At 40.7% G+C, this 16724-nt stretch overlaps 2 protein-coding genes across 4 annotated transcripts; one reads left to right on the top strand and one right to left on the bottom strand.

Moving 5' to 3' along the window:
- Window positions 1-382: 382 nt before the first annotated feature.
- dgkab (diacylglycerol kinase, alpha b) lies at window positions 383-10649 on the bottom strand. Of its 2 annotated transcripts, XM_028406648.1 has the most exons (25): window positions 10519-10649; window positions 9823-9904; window positions 9253-9354; window positions 8751-8827; window positions 7957-8101; window positions 7518-7592; window positions 7355-7404; window positions 6951-7025; window positions 6660-6776; window positions 6411-6528; window positions 6162-6250; window positions 4739-4849; window positions 4549-4647; window positions 4409-4459; window positions 3910-3983; window positions 3679-3753; window positions 3509-3594; window positions 3345-3434; window positions 3087-3247; window positions 2941-3005; window positions 2770-2860; window positions 2501-2681; window positions 2285-2405; window positions 2119-2179; window positions 383-1923 (listed from the first exon to the last, which is right to left on the bottom strand). In XM_028406648.1, the coding sequence occupies exons 2-25, from the start codon at window positions 9893-9895 to the stop codon at window positions 1843-1845; spliced, it is 2268 nt and encodes a 755-aa protein (XP_028262449.1). In that variant the 5' UTR covers window positions 9896-9904; window positions 10519-10649; the 3' UTR covers window positions 383-1842. The 2 variants fall into 2 exon arrangements, with proteins under 2 accessions (XP_028262449.1, XP_028262450.1); XM_028406649.1 differs by lacking the exon at window positions 9253-9354.
- A 3007-nt stretch (window positions 10650-13656) lies between these two features.
- On the top strand, window positions 13657-16706 carry myl6 (myosin, light chain 6, alkali, smooth muscle and non-muscle). Of its 2 annotated transcripts, XM_028405313.1 has the most exons (7): window positions 13657-13745; window positions 14000-14027; window positions 14884-15027; window positions 15521-15694; window positions 15832-15909; window positions 15994-16028; window positions 16366-16706. In XM_028405313.1, exons 1-6 carry the CDS (start codon window positions 13743-13745, stop codon window positions 16020-16022), a joined length of 456 nt encoding a protein of 151 aa, XP_028261114.1. In that variant the 5' UTR covers window positions 13657-13742; the 3' UTR covers window positions 16023-16028; window positions 16366-16706. The 2 variants fall into 2 exon arrangements, with proteins under 2 accessions (XP_028261114.1, XP_028261115.1); XM_028405314.1 differs by lacking the exon at window positions 15994-16028.
- Window positions 16707-16724: the final 18 nt, after the last annotated feature.

Raw genomic sequence — 16724 nt, 5'->3', positions numbered from 1 at the left:
GAGTCAAATATAGTAAGATGTAAAAGAGATCGTTTCCATGACCCACAAAATATGCAAATTACAACCTATTTACTCTGTTAATTTAAGAGATGTGAAATCACACACCAATTACTACTGCAATGTCAACATCAAAGAATTTGCACTATGGATGCTACAGTCACAGCTGCAGACATCTGTTTGTCAGCATCAATTTAAGCATCACCTGATACCCCTTATGTCATAAGTTCTCCACAACAACCAGAAAATAAACAACATACACACACACCAACACTTGAACCCTCCCAGGAGATATCTAATGTGACCCGGCGTGTGTGAAAAAATTCAGAGTGATTATTTTGGGTGAGAAGCAGCTGAGATTTACTGGGATGAAGGAAAAGCAGCCTGATGGTACTGGAGTTTATTGCAGTAGACTGAACATACACATGCAAGACATGCAATGATTTTTGCACATTAAACACAAGCTAAACAACAGAGCACATCATATACACTGCTGCAGCATTGTATGTGACAGTTAAATATGTTACCTTATATAAATAACCACATATTATATAATTGGATGTTTGAAATTCAGCCGATTTAGAACTATGTATACCTCACCAGCCTCACCAGACATACAGATCAGACATCTCTTAATTTACGAGCTGATGCTTTATGGTTTTGCACTGGTAAAACATAAATATGTCAATCTGTTTGTTTAAAATTTCAGTCTTAGTGAAACGTCTTTTGTTTTGTTCATCTATCACAGTCCTGTCTGTGTAGCTGTTTCACAAACATGCCACACACACTTTTTTCTGCTTCACTACCATTGGATTACCTCATTTCTCCCCCTCCCACTGAAGCAAAGCCCGCCTCACTGGAGGCTGACATGTTGGAATAAAAGGGAGATTTCAGCAACTTAGAATTGGAATTTCAACAAGTAGGCAGCATACATGCGTGGCTTCTAATATAAACACAATCAAGTGTTTAATACACAAACCAGTGTGCTGGCAATACCATTAAATGTTAACATACAGTACATTCTTCTAGACAGATGAGCAGAAACACATGTTCCTCTGACTATAAATAAAAAAAATGAAGGTATGGTTCCTGTTAAATTAACTGAGAAAAACTGCCATTTGTTATGTAAACCTTTGGTTTGCTGCCATTTTTTGTTGCTATTAAGACATAACTGAGTGTACAATTACAATACATTTCAAAGCAAGAATGACTGCTGACAGTAAAGGACACATCACAGAAACAAAACCACCTTTAAATCAATGTTAATGTGTAGTGTCAAAGCAAAGTTAGAGGACAACCAACTTTAAAGAAGCATATGTTAGGCATATTCCTTTTAAACACAGAGGAATGTCATCATCTACAAAGTCTCATTCAGTCAGATGTTATATCTGTTGCAAGTGTTTTTCTACTATTTAAGACACAGACAGAAATATCTATGTTTCTTTCCACTGGTTGAAGACTGACAGTGAAAGACATCAGATAGGACAGTGTTGTTGCTGCTGTGAGCTTCTGGAGGACAAACACAGCCGGTTGTTCACCACTACAGATAAAACTCGACAAGACAATTACCACGAGAAAAACATCACAACATAAATATATCCATACATATCCTGTTGATAGACAACATGCTCTAATCTTTACTTACAGACACACATAATGCATTACATTGAAGTTGGCACACAGTAGCAGCGATCAGACTGATGAAATTTGCACTTTTGATTCCTCAGGGATCAAGTGCAGAGGGCATGCACGACAAAACGTTAGATAAAGACACAGATACACACTCACATGTTAGTGCTAATGTTGTGCAGTGAGCCTCGCAGAGAGGAGGATGCCGTGGAATCTTTACTTAAGATGAAAGAAGCCGGATGGTTTGGTTGGAGCAGCCATTAGCATGTTAGCTTGGTTCTTGTGAGTTATGTGGATCTAAATGAATGAAAAAAAAAATCATATTTAAAGACTTCAGGGTTTAACAAACAACAGAAACAAAGACACTGGTGCTGTCTGCATGTACACTTCCTGGAAATATTTTTTTATTGCCATTCTTTTTATTATTGGTTTCAAACAATGTGAAGACATGCTCATGTATTGTGTACTGGTTCTTAGACTCGTAACACTCACAGTGCAAGGAGGCTGCATCCAGGGTTCCCCATCAATCTGCATGGGCAGGGGTTTGGTTGTTCTGTACACAGTAAGAAGTGACATTGCCATGTTTAATTTATGACTCTGGCTTGTTTATAAGGTTGTCTAGAATATTTCTGGTATTTTCTAGATAAAGGTTAACAACCTTATGGTAATTTGGGAGGTCTGTGCCAGTCTGTGCCCAGCACTCTTCAGCCCAGTGTAGATCTGTCCCATCTCTATGACGCCTTCCAGGCCCACCACCTCCAGGCGCTTATCGCTCATATCTAATGAGTCACACAAAGCACACAGAGATCACATTCAGAGAGTTTGTACATGTGTATTTGGTGATTCAGGAAAGCACAGAGAAACAATGTCGCACCTTGTGAGATAGTTTTTAATAGTTCAGGGTCAGTGATAACCTCACTGTGTTCCACGTATGCCACGCCATCAGACTTCTTGGATTCACCCCAGAGATTGGAGCCTCCATGCATGCTGGGTATGTTGAGGACAGCTATGCCCTCTAGAGACAGGTTGCTCAGGTCCACATGTTTTCCGCAGCACTGATGTCATATAAACAAAAACATTTCAGGATTAATTACAGTTTTATTAGTTTTGTTGAAATAGCTTGAGGAGGGTAGAAATTCTGACCTCAATCAGGAGACAGTCCTTCAGCTTCTTGCATGAGGCAGAGATAGTCTCTGAAGTGGCAAACTCAAAATACCAAAGTTTGTTTTTCATTCTTAAAAACAACACAAGACAAAAACAATCATTTAATTTGCAACATAAACACTCCTCATGTGAAAACTGCTGATTCCTCACCTGCTGTTGAACCTCTGTGGGTGTTTCTCTCTCATGGAGTGGAAACGATGAGCAATAGAAGCATCCTGCACACATGGACACAGAAGCACACCGGTTAAATCGTAATCATATCATGTGTGTGATGTTTGTTTTTGTTTGGGACTCACCACTCCAATAGAGAAGTAGTTGTTTATGATCTCATAGGGCACAGGGTCTCCAGCCGCTTGTGGGTCTTCTGGTATCACCTGGATTCTCCAGCGGTCCATGGGAACAATCTCACTAGCTTCAATCTCCTTCAGGATTTCTCTCAAGTCGGATCCTTCATATCCTTTTATGGACACAGTTTGAATGTGCAACACATGATCCAAACACTAGAGCCACTTGTTGAGTGATTTGAATAGAGCTAATGTTTTGATTGATTTTACCTCCTCCCCAGCGCAGACAGCGAGCCAGGTCATTTCCAGTGCCCAGAGGCAGAACAGCTACAGGAGGGTTCACCTGGAGGTCTGCTTTGTCTGAAATCACAGGTGTCACAGGTGATTATCAGATGCATACATGTCAAACAACCCTTCAGAGGGATGTTTCATACCTATAGCATCCAGGAGCCATCCTACTGTACCGTCTCCTCCACACACCAAGATCCTGTACTTACGCAAGTTATGGAAGAAGTGCAAACTAAAAGACAAATTTAGCATTACTGAAAAATACCTTCAAATAACATGTTTATTTATACTACAACTGTCAAAAAGTGCTCTGTACCCAGGAGCAGGACCTCCATTGGACAGGTTGTAGACTTGGCGAGGGTTCAGCAGGTACTGAAACTTCCGGAGCACTCTGCACAGGAAGCAAAGCAAAGAATATCACCCTTACACTAAAGGTACACTGTATGATAAATGAAATGAAATTACATTAAATTAGATGGTCTCTGATTAAATATATTATATACTGTATTATGGAGAATCCACCACTCCTTTAAAAAGTGATGCTTACCGTTCACCTTGCTTTCCTCCACTTTTTGGGTTGACAAACACCAGCAGAGGGTGGGTGTCTGGAATAGGAACGATCTAAAAAAGACATACGTGACATATTAGAATTCTGGACACATGGTGATTAAACACAAAGGGCAAAATAGTATAAACTTCCACTTTATATTTTTGCATATTCCTGTGTTATATTATGATATTATTATATTAACAATATCTATTTTATTGCTTTTTTAATTAAATGAACAACAGGTATGACTTGCAAGTACCTGCTCAGAAAGAGTTAGAATTCATAGAGGACAGGAAAAGATTTTACCATGTAAGTGAAGCAGAAATCAATCAATGTGCTAACAATAACAGCTGTATTTATTACATCCAAACCTCTTAACTGGTCCAAACTTTGAAGAGCACTTTAAAATGGAAAATAACTTGACAAATCACTGAAATCTGAGAATTTCAGCACTTCAGTTAGAGAGCATTATGTATGTAGGAAGGTGTGGGCAGACCTGCAGGATGTGGCCATCAGGAGTGACATTCAGCAGGCTGGTGTCCTCCTCCTGCAGGAAACAAAGAGAAGCGTTGACAGTTGAAAATAATCCTAAAAGTCTAAATCTGCTTTACAGTCTCATTTACAGGTGCTCTTTACCTTTGGGATAGTATAGATGGCCCATGGAGGCAGTATGTGATCTTTCAAAAGCCCACACTCACAGGTGGATAATCCAGAGAAAAGGCACTCGTCATGGCGCTTAAAAAGAAACAGCACTCAATATACAGCGAAAGATACAGAGACAGTATTCAGCTATGTGTAAAAGTAGACAAAAACAAGCCATCCTCACCACTTCCTGGCACCACACACAGCGCCTTCCCGCTACAGTTTTGATCTTCTTGTGGCAGACCTGACACTTGGTGGAGTTACAGTCAGCTCTGATCCAGTCATGAGCTGCTATCTGGGACACAGACAGGATTAAAAAAAGAGGTGTTATCTTACAACTGCTGCTTATCGTTCGTGTAAACTACACACATATTTGTCTGTTCTGTGACGTTTTTGCTCAAAACTGGAAAGACAACAATCCATCCCTGACTGACTTAAAATGGTCTTATCGTTGACTTTAACAGAAGCAGTTCTGACCGCACCCATGTCTGAAGCAGCTGTGGACAGGCTCAGATTTATGACGTTTTGAATAAACACTGAGTTGGCAAATGTGTGTTCCAGGATCAAATCTTCCTTCCTGGCACTTCCACCTCCCACAGCAATGAAAGAAATTTGGGCAGCTCACTGCTATGATCTATTACAGATTTTGTGAATCAGTGAGTTGCGCACAGGAAAAAGGTAGTGAACAGTTCACTGGGCAAAATTAGAACATTTAACAGATGTAAAGAGCAGACTGTGCCAGCTGAAATCCGCACTGATGGGTTGCATTTACTGACTAATGCACAGTAATGTTCCCAGTGTTTAATGTGTTTACTGTCACTGCCATTTGGTCAGTAAAAATCAGAACTGACGTGAATATACCCTCTTAAAGGACCAATGTAAGGGATTTATGGGATACACTAGCATTAATGGAATATAATGTCCATTATTAGGTTTTATATAGGTGCATAATCACCAATAACTAATCCCCAGTCCAGACTGGACAAACCAAATTGAAAAAAAAGCCTATATGGTGTTTAAATAACTGGAGCTCCTCCAGTGGACTGTCTCCAAATAATTAAAAGTCAAACTTTGCTGCAGAAATAAAAAGGTTAACTTAATTTAATCTAAATAAAAAAAATCTTTAAAAATGTTTTGTTAGCTGCCTGCTTGTCAACCACCAACCTCTGTTCGATTCACCTTCCACAGCTTGCCTATAATTGGATTAACCAGACGTTAGGCAGACTCTAGCGTAGCAAACAAGGTGAGAGCTCCAAAATGATAATCACAAAACACTGTGACACAACACAAATTTGTCCATCTTTACAGAACATTGGACAAACCAAGCACTGGTCCAAGAAGGTGATTTTCTCCTATTTAATAATGAACCTTATGTAGGTAAGCCACCACAGGTTCTCATCATGGATAACAAATATCATATGACTTAAGTTTTAACATGGAGGTCTGTCAGGAATGACAGATTTTGGAGCCAGTACGGCTACTAGAGGACACACTGGTCTTTTAAAATCCTGTTTTTACAACTGAAGTGTAAATGCAGACATTAATTGCAAAACAGAAATGAAAGCAAAAGATGAAAGATGATAAAGAGTGATCAATATGCTCCTTACACCAATTTCCTTTTTAGATTTGACAAAGGTACGAGCACATGGTTCAGGGTTCTTGTTGGCACACTGGCTGTGGACTGTATACTTGCAACCTAGGAGGAGAGAAATGCAGAAAAGACACAAGATGAAGACCTCTGTCTATAATGTGAATAATATCAGGTTGTTCACTGAAATTGGGGAAGGCTTTCTCCTCCAGTTTGTACAGTCTGCAAGGTGCATGGCTGCCCCCTGCAGGTGGCTCTAAGCTCTTACAGGTGCAACAGAGTCCTTGCTTCCCCAAGCCGAGCAGCATGCTCTGGCACACGCTGCAGTAGGTCGGCTTGTTAAAATGCTTCATCCTCCAAATATGCTGCCCGTCCCTCTCTGTCATCTGCAGGAAACAGAACCCACAGACAACAGCAGCTTTCAGACACTGAATGGAGCTGATTCACTCAAGGCCACGGTGACATAATAAGCGAGGCTGGAGTAAAACTGTACAATGTTGTAAATCGAGTTTTTCACCTTCAGTCCCAGCAGAACAAGTAAAGGCACATTGGTCATGCCTCCCTTGACCCACTCCTCCAGAGTGACGGTCCCACTGTCATCCACGTCAATTGCAGTCATCATGTCTTTGAGCACCTGTCCAATCAGATAACAGCAGTTCATTTTTTAAATCAGATAATTCCCATTTAGTTTACTTCCTCTAATATCTCTCAGTCTGTGCTATTTGTTGTCATACTTCATCTCCTGCACCTCTACTGTATGATCATGCATGCTTGAAAAAGAAAAAAAGGATGAAAAGTAAACACATACTGGTCTAAGTTCAGTCACATCCCAGCCCAGGTAATCAGCAGCCCGCATCATCTGGGTGATTATACGATCCACTTCCTGAAACAGAGACATCAGACATGAGGTTTGGCTGTAACTATATCCATCTTAATCAGTGTGCAAATATACGGTAACCTAAGACAATCAGAAAGGTCAGGAGCCCTGAACAATACAAACAGCATTACAACCACATTAATAACTGTAAAGACTTAAATGGTGAGATATACATCAGCAGTCTACTTTCGCAGTAATTTTCTGCATGAATGGACAGTTAACCAGAACTGTGTATAATATAATACTTTGGTGTGAACAGACAGAACTGAACTACACATGTAAACACACTTAGATATGTAGTGCTTTAGCAACCTGTCAATAACTTGTCAACTTACAGAACTGTCCAGAAGTCCGTTGCCATCTTTGTCGTACAGTTTGAATGTAACTAGAACCAAAAAAAACTCAGGTTTGATCTTTTTTATGCAGTAAGTACATAAATAAATGCAGCTGAACTATAACAAATGTGTCACAAGAGCTTCAAAAGTAGCTTAAACCAACATTCGAGCTTCTCCCTCGGCTGTCCCTCCTCCAGCACTGAGAAGTAACAGGATACATCCCGGAGAAAGACCCCGCCTGAATACAAAGACATGCACAGAATCTTTATTACACTTTATCAAATGACTGAGGTCTAAAACATCAGGCATTCACTTCTGACTCTGAAATATAGTACTGCAGTACAAAATCAGATATTTTCTTGTGATATTGTACTGAACAGGTGCACTAATCTCCAAAGCATCTACACTACAGCAGAATTCCTGTGATGCAACTCTACAAGATAAAAATAGGTGAGTGACGACAAGCTGCTTTTGAAGAATGATTCTTTCTTTGATTACTTTCAGGAAGTTCTTTGGGGCATTTCCAGCAAGCAGAGAGTGAAGACAACACTTCTTCCAAACACCTGCTCTGTTAAGAAGAGCAGACATTCAGGAGTCTTTACCTCCTTTGGGCAGAGGGCTCTTAGTGGACCCTTCCTGCTCTACATGTTGAAAATAACGAAAGAGGCGTTTGCAGAAATCTGCAGGGAAGTCATCTACTTCAAGGTAGGTCTTCAGAAAGAGACAGAAGCCCACAGCATCGACACACTGAAGAGAGACAGGGACAAAACAATCAAATGTAGATGTGACATCTGAGAAAGAACCTTTATCATTTGAAGCTTGTAGCTTGCACTATGAGTGATCAGTGGAAGACATTCATAACAGGAGACACCAGCAGCTAACACACACGCACACTTATATAGACACAATTACTTTAATGGTGTGTGCACACTCATGTGTGTAAGCCTGAGCTGATGCAAAAACAAGCATTATGTAGCCATACTTGAAATAATCACCATGTAATAAAATAAAAAAGTAAAAAAGAGTCAGACAGCAGAGTTTGTTTTCAAAGGCCTGCTAACAGTTGGGGAGGTCTCGTCTTACTGCGGTGAAAGCCTTGCAAGAAACAGATTTTTTCTGGCAACCCCTCATCAGTCCCACACACAGAAACACACACACACAGAGACTCCTTTGTTTAAAAGTAACACAACAGCTTCTTCTTCTTCTGCTAAACCAAGAGAATAAACATGCGTCTTCAATCAGGCATGAAGCTGAACTGGAGTTTACAATCAGTCTTTCTCCATCATTTTTACCACTTAAATTATTGTTATCAATAAACTTTTGCTATATGTCATTAAAATATTTCAAGGATTTATCACATTTTAACTGAAAGTGTCAATCAATCATGATGATTTACCTCTCCAAAGCTGTGCTGTGCCAGCCGACCTCCGGGATGAAACTCTTTAATCACATCTTTCACCCTCAAACTGCTGTCTGTGAGAGTTAATCAAAAAGACACAACAAACTGAAATTTTCATAAAATTGTCATAAAACAGAACAATACCAATGAACGTGAAATACTCAGTGACTAGATTTGTTATTTGTTATTTGTGTCACACATTAGTTACATGGTCCCTAAAACATTCATCAAGTCTGTGAGCATACTGGTGTATCTGACATCAAATCTGGGTTTGGGCTCTGCAGTCAGAGGTGCTGCTCCCAGACCCAGCTGTAATTATCTATTCATCCATTATCCAACATGCAAATACTCCCCCCCAAAACGCTAAAAGCCTACAGACCCATTTCATTTCTTTCAAAGCCTTTGAGTGGACGGCTGAATATTTTTAGCCCTGTAGCACTTTTTGTTTCCTGTCAACACGTCTATATAATTCTGCATCAGCTCAGGACCATGCACTTACATTTTAGAGCTGTTGTTGGTGTTTTTGTGTGGATGCTGAATGATCCTCCAGAGGATGATGATGATGATGGCTCTCTGCACTTAGAGACTGCACCGGCTTTCACTTTGTGTATAATATAGATTAAAACTTTTAAAGTAAGTTCAAGTAGAGTAAAAAAAATTCAGAGTACCATTTTAAAATCAAATATTTATACCTCAAAGTGCACAGGTGTTTGTGTGTTGCTCTGAACTGGTGTGGTTGGAGTGATTACAGGTGGTGTAATTGATTTAAGTGGGTTGCTGGACTTTGACTGCAGTTACAGTCTCCTATCTTCTTATCTACTCTTCCTCAATAAAACACACTAAAATTGAAATATTTATTATCCTGAAAATATTTGTTTTTAATTTTTATGATGTTATTGTACCTAATAAAGTAATGAATGGTCACCATATTCTGGGTTTTGTGCATGTAAATGCTGTATAAAGTAAGTATTACAGTAGATGGAGCACGTCACAGCTGTGTGGTTTTATCTACAGTCATATTTTCTGAGCTGGTAAGAGGTTTATAGAAACACTGCAAGTGAGAACTCACATTCCATGTAGTGCTGCAGCTGGATAAAATCCACAGGAGTCAGAGAGCCCTCGGTATCGTCAGACGTGGCCATTCTGATCAGCTACAGGAGAAAACAAAAATCAGTGGAAGGTCACAGATGTGAAGCTCTAAATTCCAGACAGGAACGACCAGGGGTTAGGACATGCTTTGTTTGTTATGGTGAGTCACATGAACCGGTTTGCCTCCATTCCTCACACCACACATCCAAACACCCGTCTCCTGATGTGCACAGGTATTGAAACTGTGTTCCCAGGACTCCCTGGTATTAGAGCAGAATTTGAATGAATTTACCTCTTTTATTTTTTTAGGAAAACATGGTTTAGAGGCATGGAACAACATCTGGAAACACTTGTGTGGCCACAGTTACAGCATAACAGGCTGCAGATTTTCAACAGACAGACAATACACTGTCACCAGCAGTCACTTTAACAGCAGCCACTAAAGGAATTAGTTGCCCAGGTAAATGCGTATTTAACATGCCAATAACTTTGTCAGCAGCGTAGGGAAGCAATTCAGAAATCATCAGTTAAGACCAGGATGTTGATGGGAGGCATCCATCAGACAGGATTATAATGTGGAGCCTCACATCTCTGCCTGTTGTCCTAAAGGCTGCACAGGTGTTCACAAAAACTCAGACTTCAGAGGACTGAAGCTGAGCCCTCCTGCGCTCCTTACCTGGTGTGCCCGCTTCTCTTCTCTGAGCGCAGCAGAGGTCCGTAAAGACGGACCCAGACACGGAGCTCCACAGCCCGGAGCACACTGATATGTCGCTGATCGGCAGCTGGTACTTGTGTGGTAAATGTCGTCTGAGGTATTAGCGGATATAGGGGATTAAGAATGGGGGAGGAGGAGCTTTCAGCCACATAATTACAGTTAGTGGCACCGCCTCGCACGCACGCAAACACGCACGCACACACACTTGTGTGATCTATTGTGCCCTTCCCACAAGTCAACACATTTTCTAAATAGTTTAAGCCTGGAACTCAGAATGAGGTTCACTCTGTGTGCTCCGCAGCTCTAACGAGGAATTTAGCACATGGGTGATTGAACTGAATGAATATGAATTCATGAATGGGCTCTGAAAACTTACATATAACACACTGAAGGGGATTTATTTTGGTTTTAATTCCAGTCTTTTCCCCAGACTCCTCAGAGGTTATGGCCGCTGGTGCGAAATTCTCCTCATGTACATCAGTGAGCCTTGGCTGTCCCTGGTTCACCGCTGTTCCTTCCTTGGGTCACATTTGATAGATACTCACCACTGCAGAACAGGAACACCCGCCAAGAGCTGCAGCTTTGACCCAGTCGTCTAGCCATCACAGTTTGGTCGCTGTCAAACTCACTCAAATCTTTATGCTTGCCCATTTTTGATGCTTCAAACACATCAACTTTGAGGACAAACTTTTCACTTGCTGCCTCAAAAATCCCACTCACTAACAGGTGCCATGATGAAGAGACAGCCAGTGTAACTCACTTTGTGGCCTTATCTCTTTTCATTTGTGTAGGACAGCTCATTGTTAATCTGACAAGCCAAACCAGTATTTATAAATACATTTATGAATAAGAATAAAAATCACTGACAGAAAACTAAACTGCTGAATCCTACAAAGAGGATAATAAACAAAATGCTAAGATGCTGTTCTGTCACTTTATCAGACAAAGCTGAACTCAGAGTTCTCTTCCACTCAGTCTTTAATCCATCCAAACACAGGTGTGGTGAATGAAATATCTTGAGCAATTTTATTTAAAGCCTTAAAGACAGCTCACCTCAATAAGGTGCAGGAAACACCAGCTTCTACAGACAGACACATACAGCTCGGTGCCACAGTATTTATAGAAACACATTCAGACTGGCTGATATATCAGTTATATCAGACACTCAATATGATAATGCATCACATGTAACATCTCAATAAACAAAGCTATGACCACTGCTATAAATGCACCTTATTAGAATGAATGAAAGAGGACAGATGTGTCTGTCAGAGCTGCCTGTGAGCTGAGGATCTGTTCCGTGTTGGTTGTACTTGTTGCTTCATATCAGGTTTGGTTATAAACATACATTAATGCAGTGCATCATGATACTTCAACTTAGACAGTGGGATGCTGAATCTCAAGTTAAAACATCATACACAGTCTGATCAATGCTGTGTTAACATGGGAAAGCTTTGTTAAAATAGATTTACTGCACCTACAAAATGAAGGCTTCATAAAACCTGTCACATTCATACACTTTGCCCTTTCACTAAAACCCTGAACACACAAGCTGAACATGTAAAAAGGTCAAATGAACAGAGCAACAATAACAAATGTTAATGGTGGCCAAATCTGCTCTGGTCTGTTAGTGAGAGTAGGAATAGTCTGTCATTGGGCAGTCCTGCCCAACGTTGACCTCTAAAAAGTAAAGATGTAATTACATTTTATTTTTCAATTTTACCATATGTGTAAGACATACATCAAGGAATCAAAATTCAGTTTCTCTCTCACCTGAATGGTTTCTTACCTCCGGCTGTTCCCCTCATTCACAACACCAACTTGAGACACTGGGTCCATTACTGTGAGACTCAGCTACAGGAAGAAACAGCAGAACTTAAAGGTTAACATGTTGAGAGGCTTCAGAAATACTGTGGTCTGACATAATTTGTAACAATAATTATGAATGTCTGACAATATGCGCATTCCTCCGGCACACCAGGTTAACATGAAAAACATCGTTATCAGTGCACTTACAAGCAAATGGTGCTAAATTAAAAGAGTGAACACTATCTAAAAATGAGTACTTGCAGTTTGAAAGGTCAAACACTAGGTAGCAGTATTTGCAGCCACAAAAACTAAAGGTATTACGTTATTAGGCATTTGATGGTACATATATATATATAATTACAAAGATTACATACAGTTTCAGGTTACACTAGAATGAATTATAATTTACATCACCACGCTGACTTCAGTTTTCATTTCATCTGTTCTGTTAAATGAGCATTCTTAGCCCCGCTTCCAGGGCCCCTGGACAGATTCAAAGTGTTTACTGTCATGTTCACAGTAATGAAACAGGTTTCCTGTACAATGGAATGCTTACTTTGCTGTCCTCACTGAATACCATAATTTAACAAAATAGACAAAATAGAGCATGCAAAAAAGTAACAAAAAATATAAACTATGAATAAGTAAGTAAAGTAAATCTATATACATAATACTGAACATACTGAATATTAAGGTGCATAGAACAGTAGACAATATTGCAGTTACTGTGTGATGTCAGTATGTGCAGGGTACAGTCTATTGTTACAGACTCCTGCTCCTCAGCTGTTGAGAAGTCTGATGGAGGAGGTAAAGAAAGAGTTTCTGCATCTGGTGGTCATGCACTTCACACTCCTGTACCTCCGGCAAGAGGGGAGGAGAGTAAACAGAATGGGGGTTGGATGGGGTCCATGATGATGGAGGCAGTTCTCCTTTGGACTCTGCGCTGATAGACGCTCTGCAGAGAGGGCAGAGGAGACGTGGTGATCTTATTCACTATTCTCATGGCCCCACCACAGATGATGGCATCTTTTTCATCTTTTTATTCTGAAACATTTTGTTATATTACCTTAACTTCTCTTTACACACCCATAGCAACCGATTACTTCACATCAAAACGAAAAATATTAATGATCTGGGGAAGCGACAAGACTTTATAATAGACGGGTAAACATCGCTCTGTAGTTTCTCACCCCATCACACCCCCCAAAATAAAACCCGCGCGGCCGCTGTTAAATCAAGCCCTGTCATTGGCTGTTTTTCTACAAGCCACGCTGACATCATCAGGGACGTACCAAGTCTACAACCCGCTGGTGTCCTCCCAGCTCAGAGCTGACTGAAGAGCCGCAGCCGTCCGTTATCTAAACCTAAACACAGACATGGTAAGTCCAGATATTATTCCACAATGATTTGTCAACATATCTGCCCTTGGTGGATTTATGCTAAATTTTAATTCAGTGTTGTTCAATGGTTTAGAGCGTCTAACCCAGGGGAACGTACAGCTAGCCGCTGCGTACCTGTACTACTGGCCTGCTTCACTCATCCTAGCTTTAACGCTGAGCTTTATTTGTTAAATAAAATGTCTCTTTTTAAACCTCATCTAACTCTTACCTCCCATTTCTTCTAACGAAACCAGTCTGACTTCACAGAGGACCAGATCCTGGGTGAGTAACCCTGATATCTGAATAACAACATGAGAGTTAACATGTCAAAAGATGTTGCTAGTTATTAGAATAATGTTGATAGTGATATAGTAGCACATATGTGAAAGTTCCTTATGAATTCTGACCCTGTAGCTCGCCAGTTATCTCTGGATCCCTGCAGGTAAATAAACACTGCGCTGACAGACAGAGCTAATCACCTTCTAACTGGGTGGTGTGCAGTAGTTTTATTGATTAAAGGCTCCTCACGAGTCAAACTAGACAAATATTTAGCACAAGAATGATGGACTAACCCGCAAACAGCGAGTGGTGAAGCATGTTGATGTGTGTTTGCATGCTAATGGTAGAATATATGTATTAAGTGTATGGATTCAGTGTGTGTGTTTGCAGTGCAGTGTGTGCTGACACATAGCACATTGTACATTACTGCACATAGGACAATTTGTCTTAGTGATGTTTTGCTAGATTAACCTTAGCCCATCATGTGATTGAGCAGACTACTCTTCTACATATTAGATGCATACATTCACCTTTTGGTATATTTAGTACATGAGCCTGCTGGTGCATTTAGTGACACGTACTTTTAATATGGACATTTTATCTTTGCAGTCACACACATCTAATTTGCTTTTGGTTGCTGATATGTTGCCATGAAAGGTCACTTACCTATGCACCAGTGTCAGGATATGCAAATGTCTTGCAGCTGTATAAACTGCATGTGATCCCTATCAAACCTAATTAGGACAACTCTACACAAACAAGTTTGTTCAGTTAAACTACCAGTAGCTTCTTAAGGATTCAGAGCTGTTTAGTGTCTGTGCAGCTGAATGACTGTTCTTTTCTCTGTATCTTTGTTTAGAGTTCAAGGAAGCCTTCCTTCTGTTTGACCGGACGGGCGATGGGAAGATCACTTACAGCCAGTGCGGTGAGGTGATGCGGGCTTTAGGACAGAACCCAATCAATGCTGAAGTGCTCAAAGTCCTGGGAAACCCCAAGTTAGAAGGTAAGCCTTTGATTCACCAGTGGCATCTGAAACTTGAGCTATAATTGTTTTGTCTAAGTTTGATTGACTTTGTAAAAAGGCAATCCTGATATATTCAAATACAGGGCCTATTTTCCAATTATTTTACATGTGATAGGTTTAAAAGAAAAATAGAACCTTGGCCATGTTGTCTGTAAAGGCAGCAACAGTCTTACTTCAGTGTACCCTTGTCCTGTGTTGCTACAATTTGGTGTCAACCATTTAGATCCAAAACAATCTGCATTTTAAAATGTTTTAGCTATATGCTTGTAGAGGTGTCACAGATAACTTGAACATGTGTGCATGTTCATCAACGATTAAGGGTGTTACAGATGTTCTGATCTATATCACATAATTACTGGGCTTGCTCAGCAGGCTTCCAGATTATCAGACAAGTTTGTCGTGTTTCATAACATATCTGCAGCAAATGTAAAATAAACGTCTTCCCTCATTTTGTCTCGTTGATCTCCTGCAGAGATGAACCAAAAGACGCTGGACTTTGAGCAGTTCCTGCCTATGCTTCAGGCTATTGCTAAAAACAAGGAGCAGGGCTCTTTTGAAGATATTGTAGAAGGCCTGCGGGTCTTTGACAAGGAGGGAAATGGCACAGTGATGGGAGCAGAGCTGCGTCATGTCCTCACCACACTAGGTAAAACCTTCAGAATGCAACGACTGTAAAAGACCTAATCAAGTAATCACAGCTGAAACCTCATGCTGCTCCTCAGGCAGTTATCAGGCCTGCTGTCTCGTCTGAGAGAACATCAGTTTATCTTGTTTGTTTTCCAGGTGAAAAAATGACAGAAGATGAGGTGGAGACTCTTTTAGCAGGGCACGAAGACACCAATGGCTGCATTAACTATGAAGGTAAATAAAGAAACACCTCAACCAGTTTGTAAAAAGTACTGAGCTGTGTCACATGCTCACTAACTCAGTGTTCCTATCTCACAGCTTTTGTTCATCACATCATATCTGGTTGAGCAAGGGTATGAGCACATTTCTAAGAGCCCCAACCCCCCCCCCCCCCCCCTCGCTGATATCCCGCCTCAGTATCAGGGTGTTCCTGTCCTGCAGTGCTACTTTGCGCCCACCCACCACTGTTCCCTGCATGTAGCTCCTGTGCAGGGTCATGTAATCCACACCCTCAGTGGCCAACCTGACACTTAACAAACAGGGCCTCCAGCACTGACCCCACCTTCTTGTTGACCCACCCTATTCCAGGTTCCTGCTCCTCTTTGCTGGTTTAGGAAAATGTCTTGTGTTTGTTTCTGGACGTGTGATTGTGTACCTGATCTGATGATGTTTCTCCATCTCTCCTCACAGAACTCGTCCGGGTGGTGATGAGCGGTTGAGATGATGTCAGAAACACTTCCAGCTTTAATTTTACTCCTGAATGTTGATATCTTTTGTATGTCTTGTTGCACCCTTCCATCCATGTCGTCCTACCTCCAACAAGTGTTTTGTTACTGTAGAGCCCCCCCCCCCTTTTTTTTAAAGTGCCTTCTCCATCTGATTTTCCCAACATTATTCACGCAGGCACAATCAGTATAGTAATTTCCTAATGATTTAACCTTTGTCAGTCCAACTTGTGGTTTTACTTGTGGATGGATATAACAATATGTTCTGTTTCATTTTAAGGTGTTGAATAAACTCCTGGTTTACAACATGGCATTTAGCCTCTC

Source organism: Parambassis ranga, chromosome 5 (assembly GCF_900634625.1).
Source record: "Parambassis ranga chromosome 5, fParRan2.1, whole genome shotgun sequence".
Classification (NCBI taxonomy): domain Eukaryota; kingdom Metazoa; phylum Chordata; class Actinopteri; family Ambassidae; genus Parambassis; species Parambassis ranga.
The sequence above is the reverse complement of the archived record's forward strand: the minus strand, read 5'-3'. Positions and strand labels throughout refer to the sequence as shown.

Bases quoted from the DNA above. Each gene is read 5' to 3' on its own strand.
- dgkab (XM_028406648.1), bottom strand. From the start codon at position 9,895: ATGGCCACGTCTGACGATACCGAGGGCTCTCTGACTCCTGTGGATTTT. The intron at 8,102-8,750 runs GTAAATCATCAT...GTCTCTCTTCAG, and splicing joins CACAGCACAGCTTTGGAGAG to TGTGTCGATGCTGTGGGCTT. The intron at 2,180-2,284 runs GTTGTTAACCTT...TACTGTGTACAG, and splicing joins ACCTCCCAAATTACCATAAG to AACAACCAAACCCCTGCCCA.
- myl6 (XM_028405314.1), top strand. The intron at 14,028-14,883 runs GTGAGTAACCCT...ATCTTTGTTTAG, and splicing joins CACAGAGGACCAGATCCTGG to AGTTCAAGGAAGCCTTCCTT. The intron at 15,028-15,520 runs GTAAGCCTTTGA...GATCTCCTGCAG, and splicing joins GGGAAACCCCAAGTTAGAAG to AGATGAACCAAAAGACGCTG.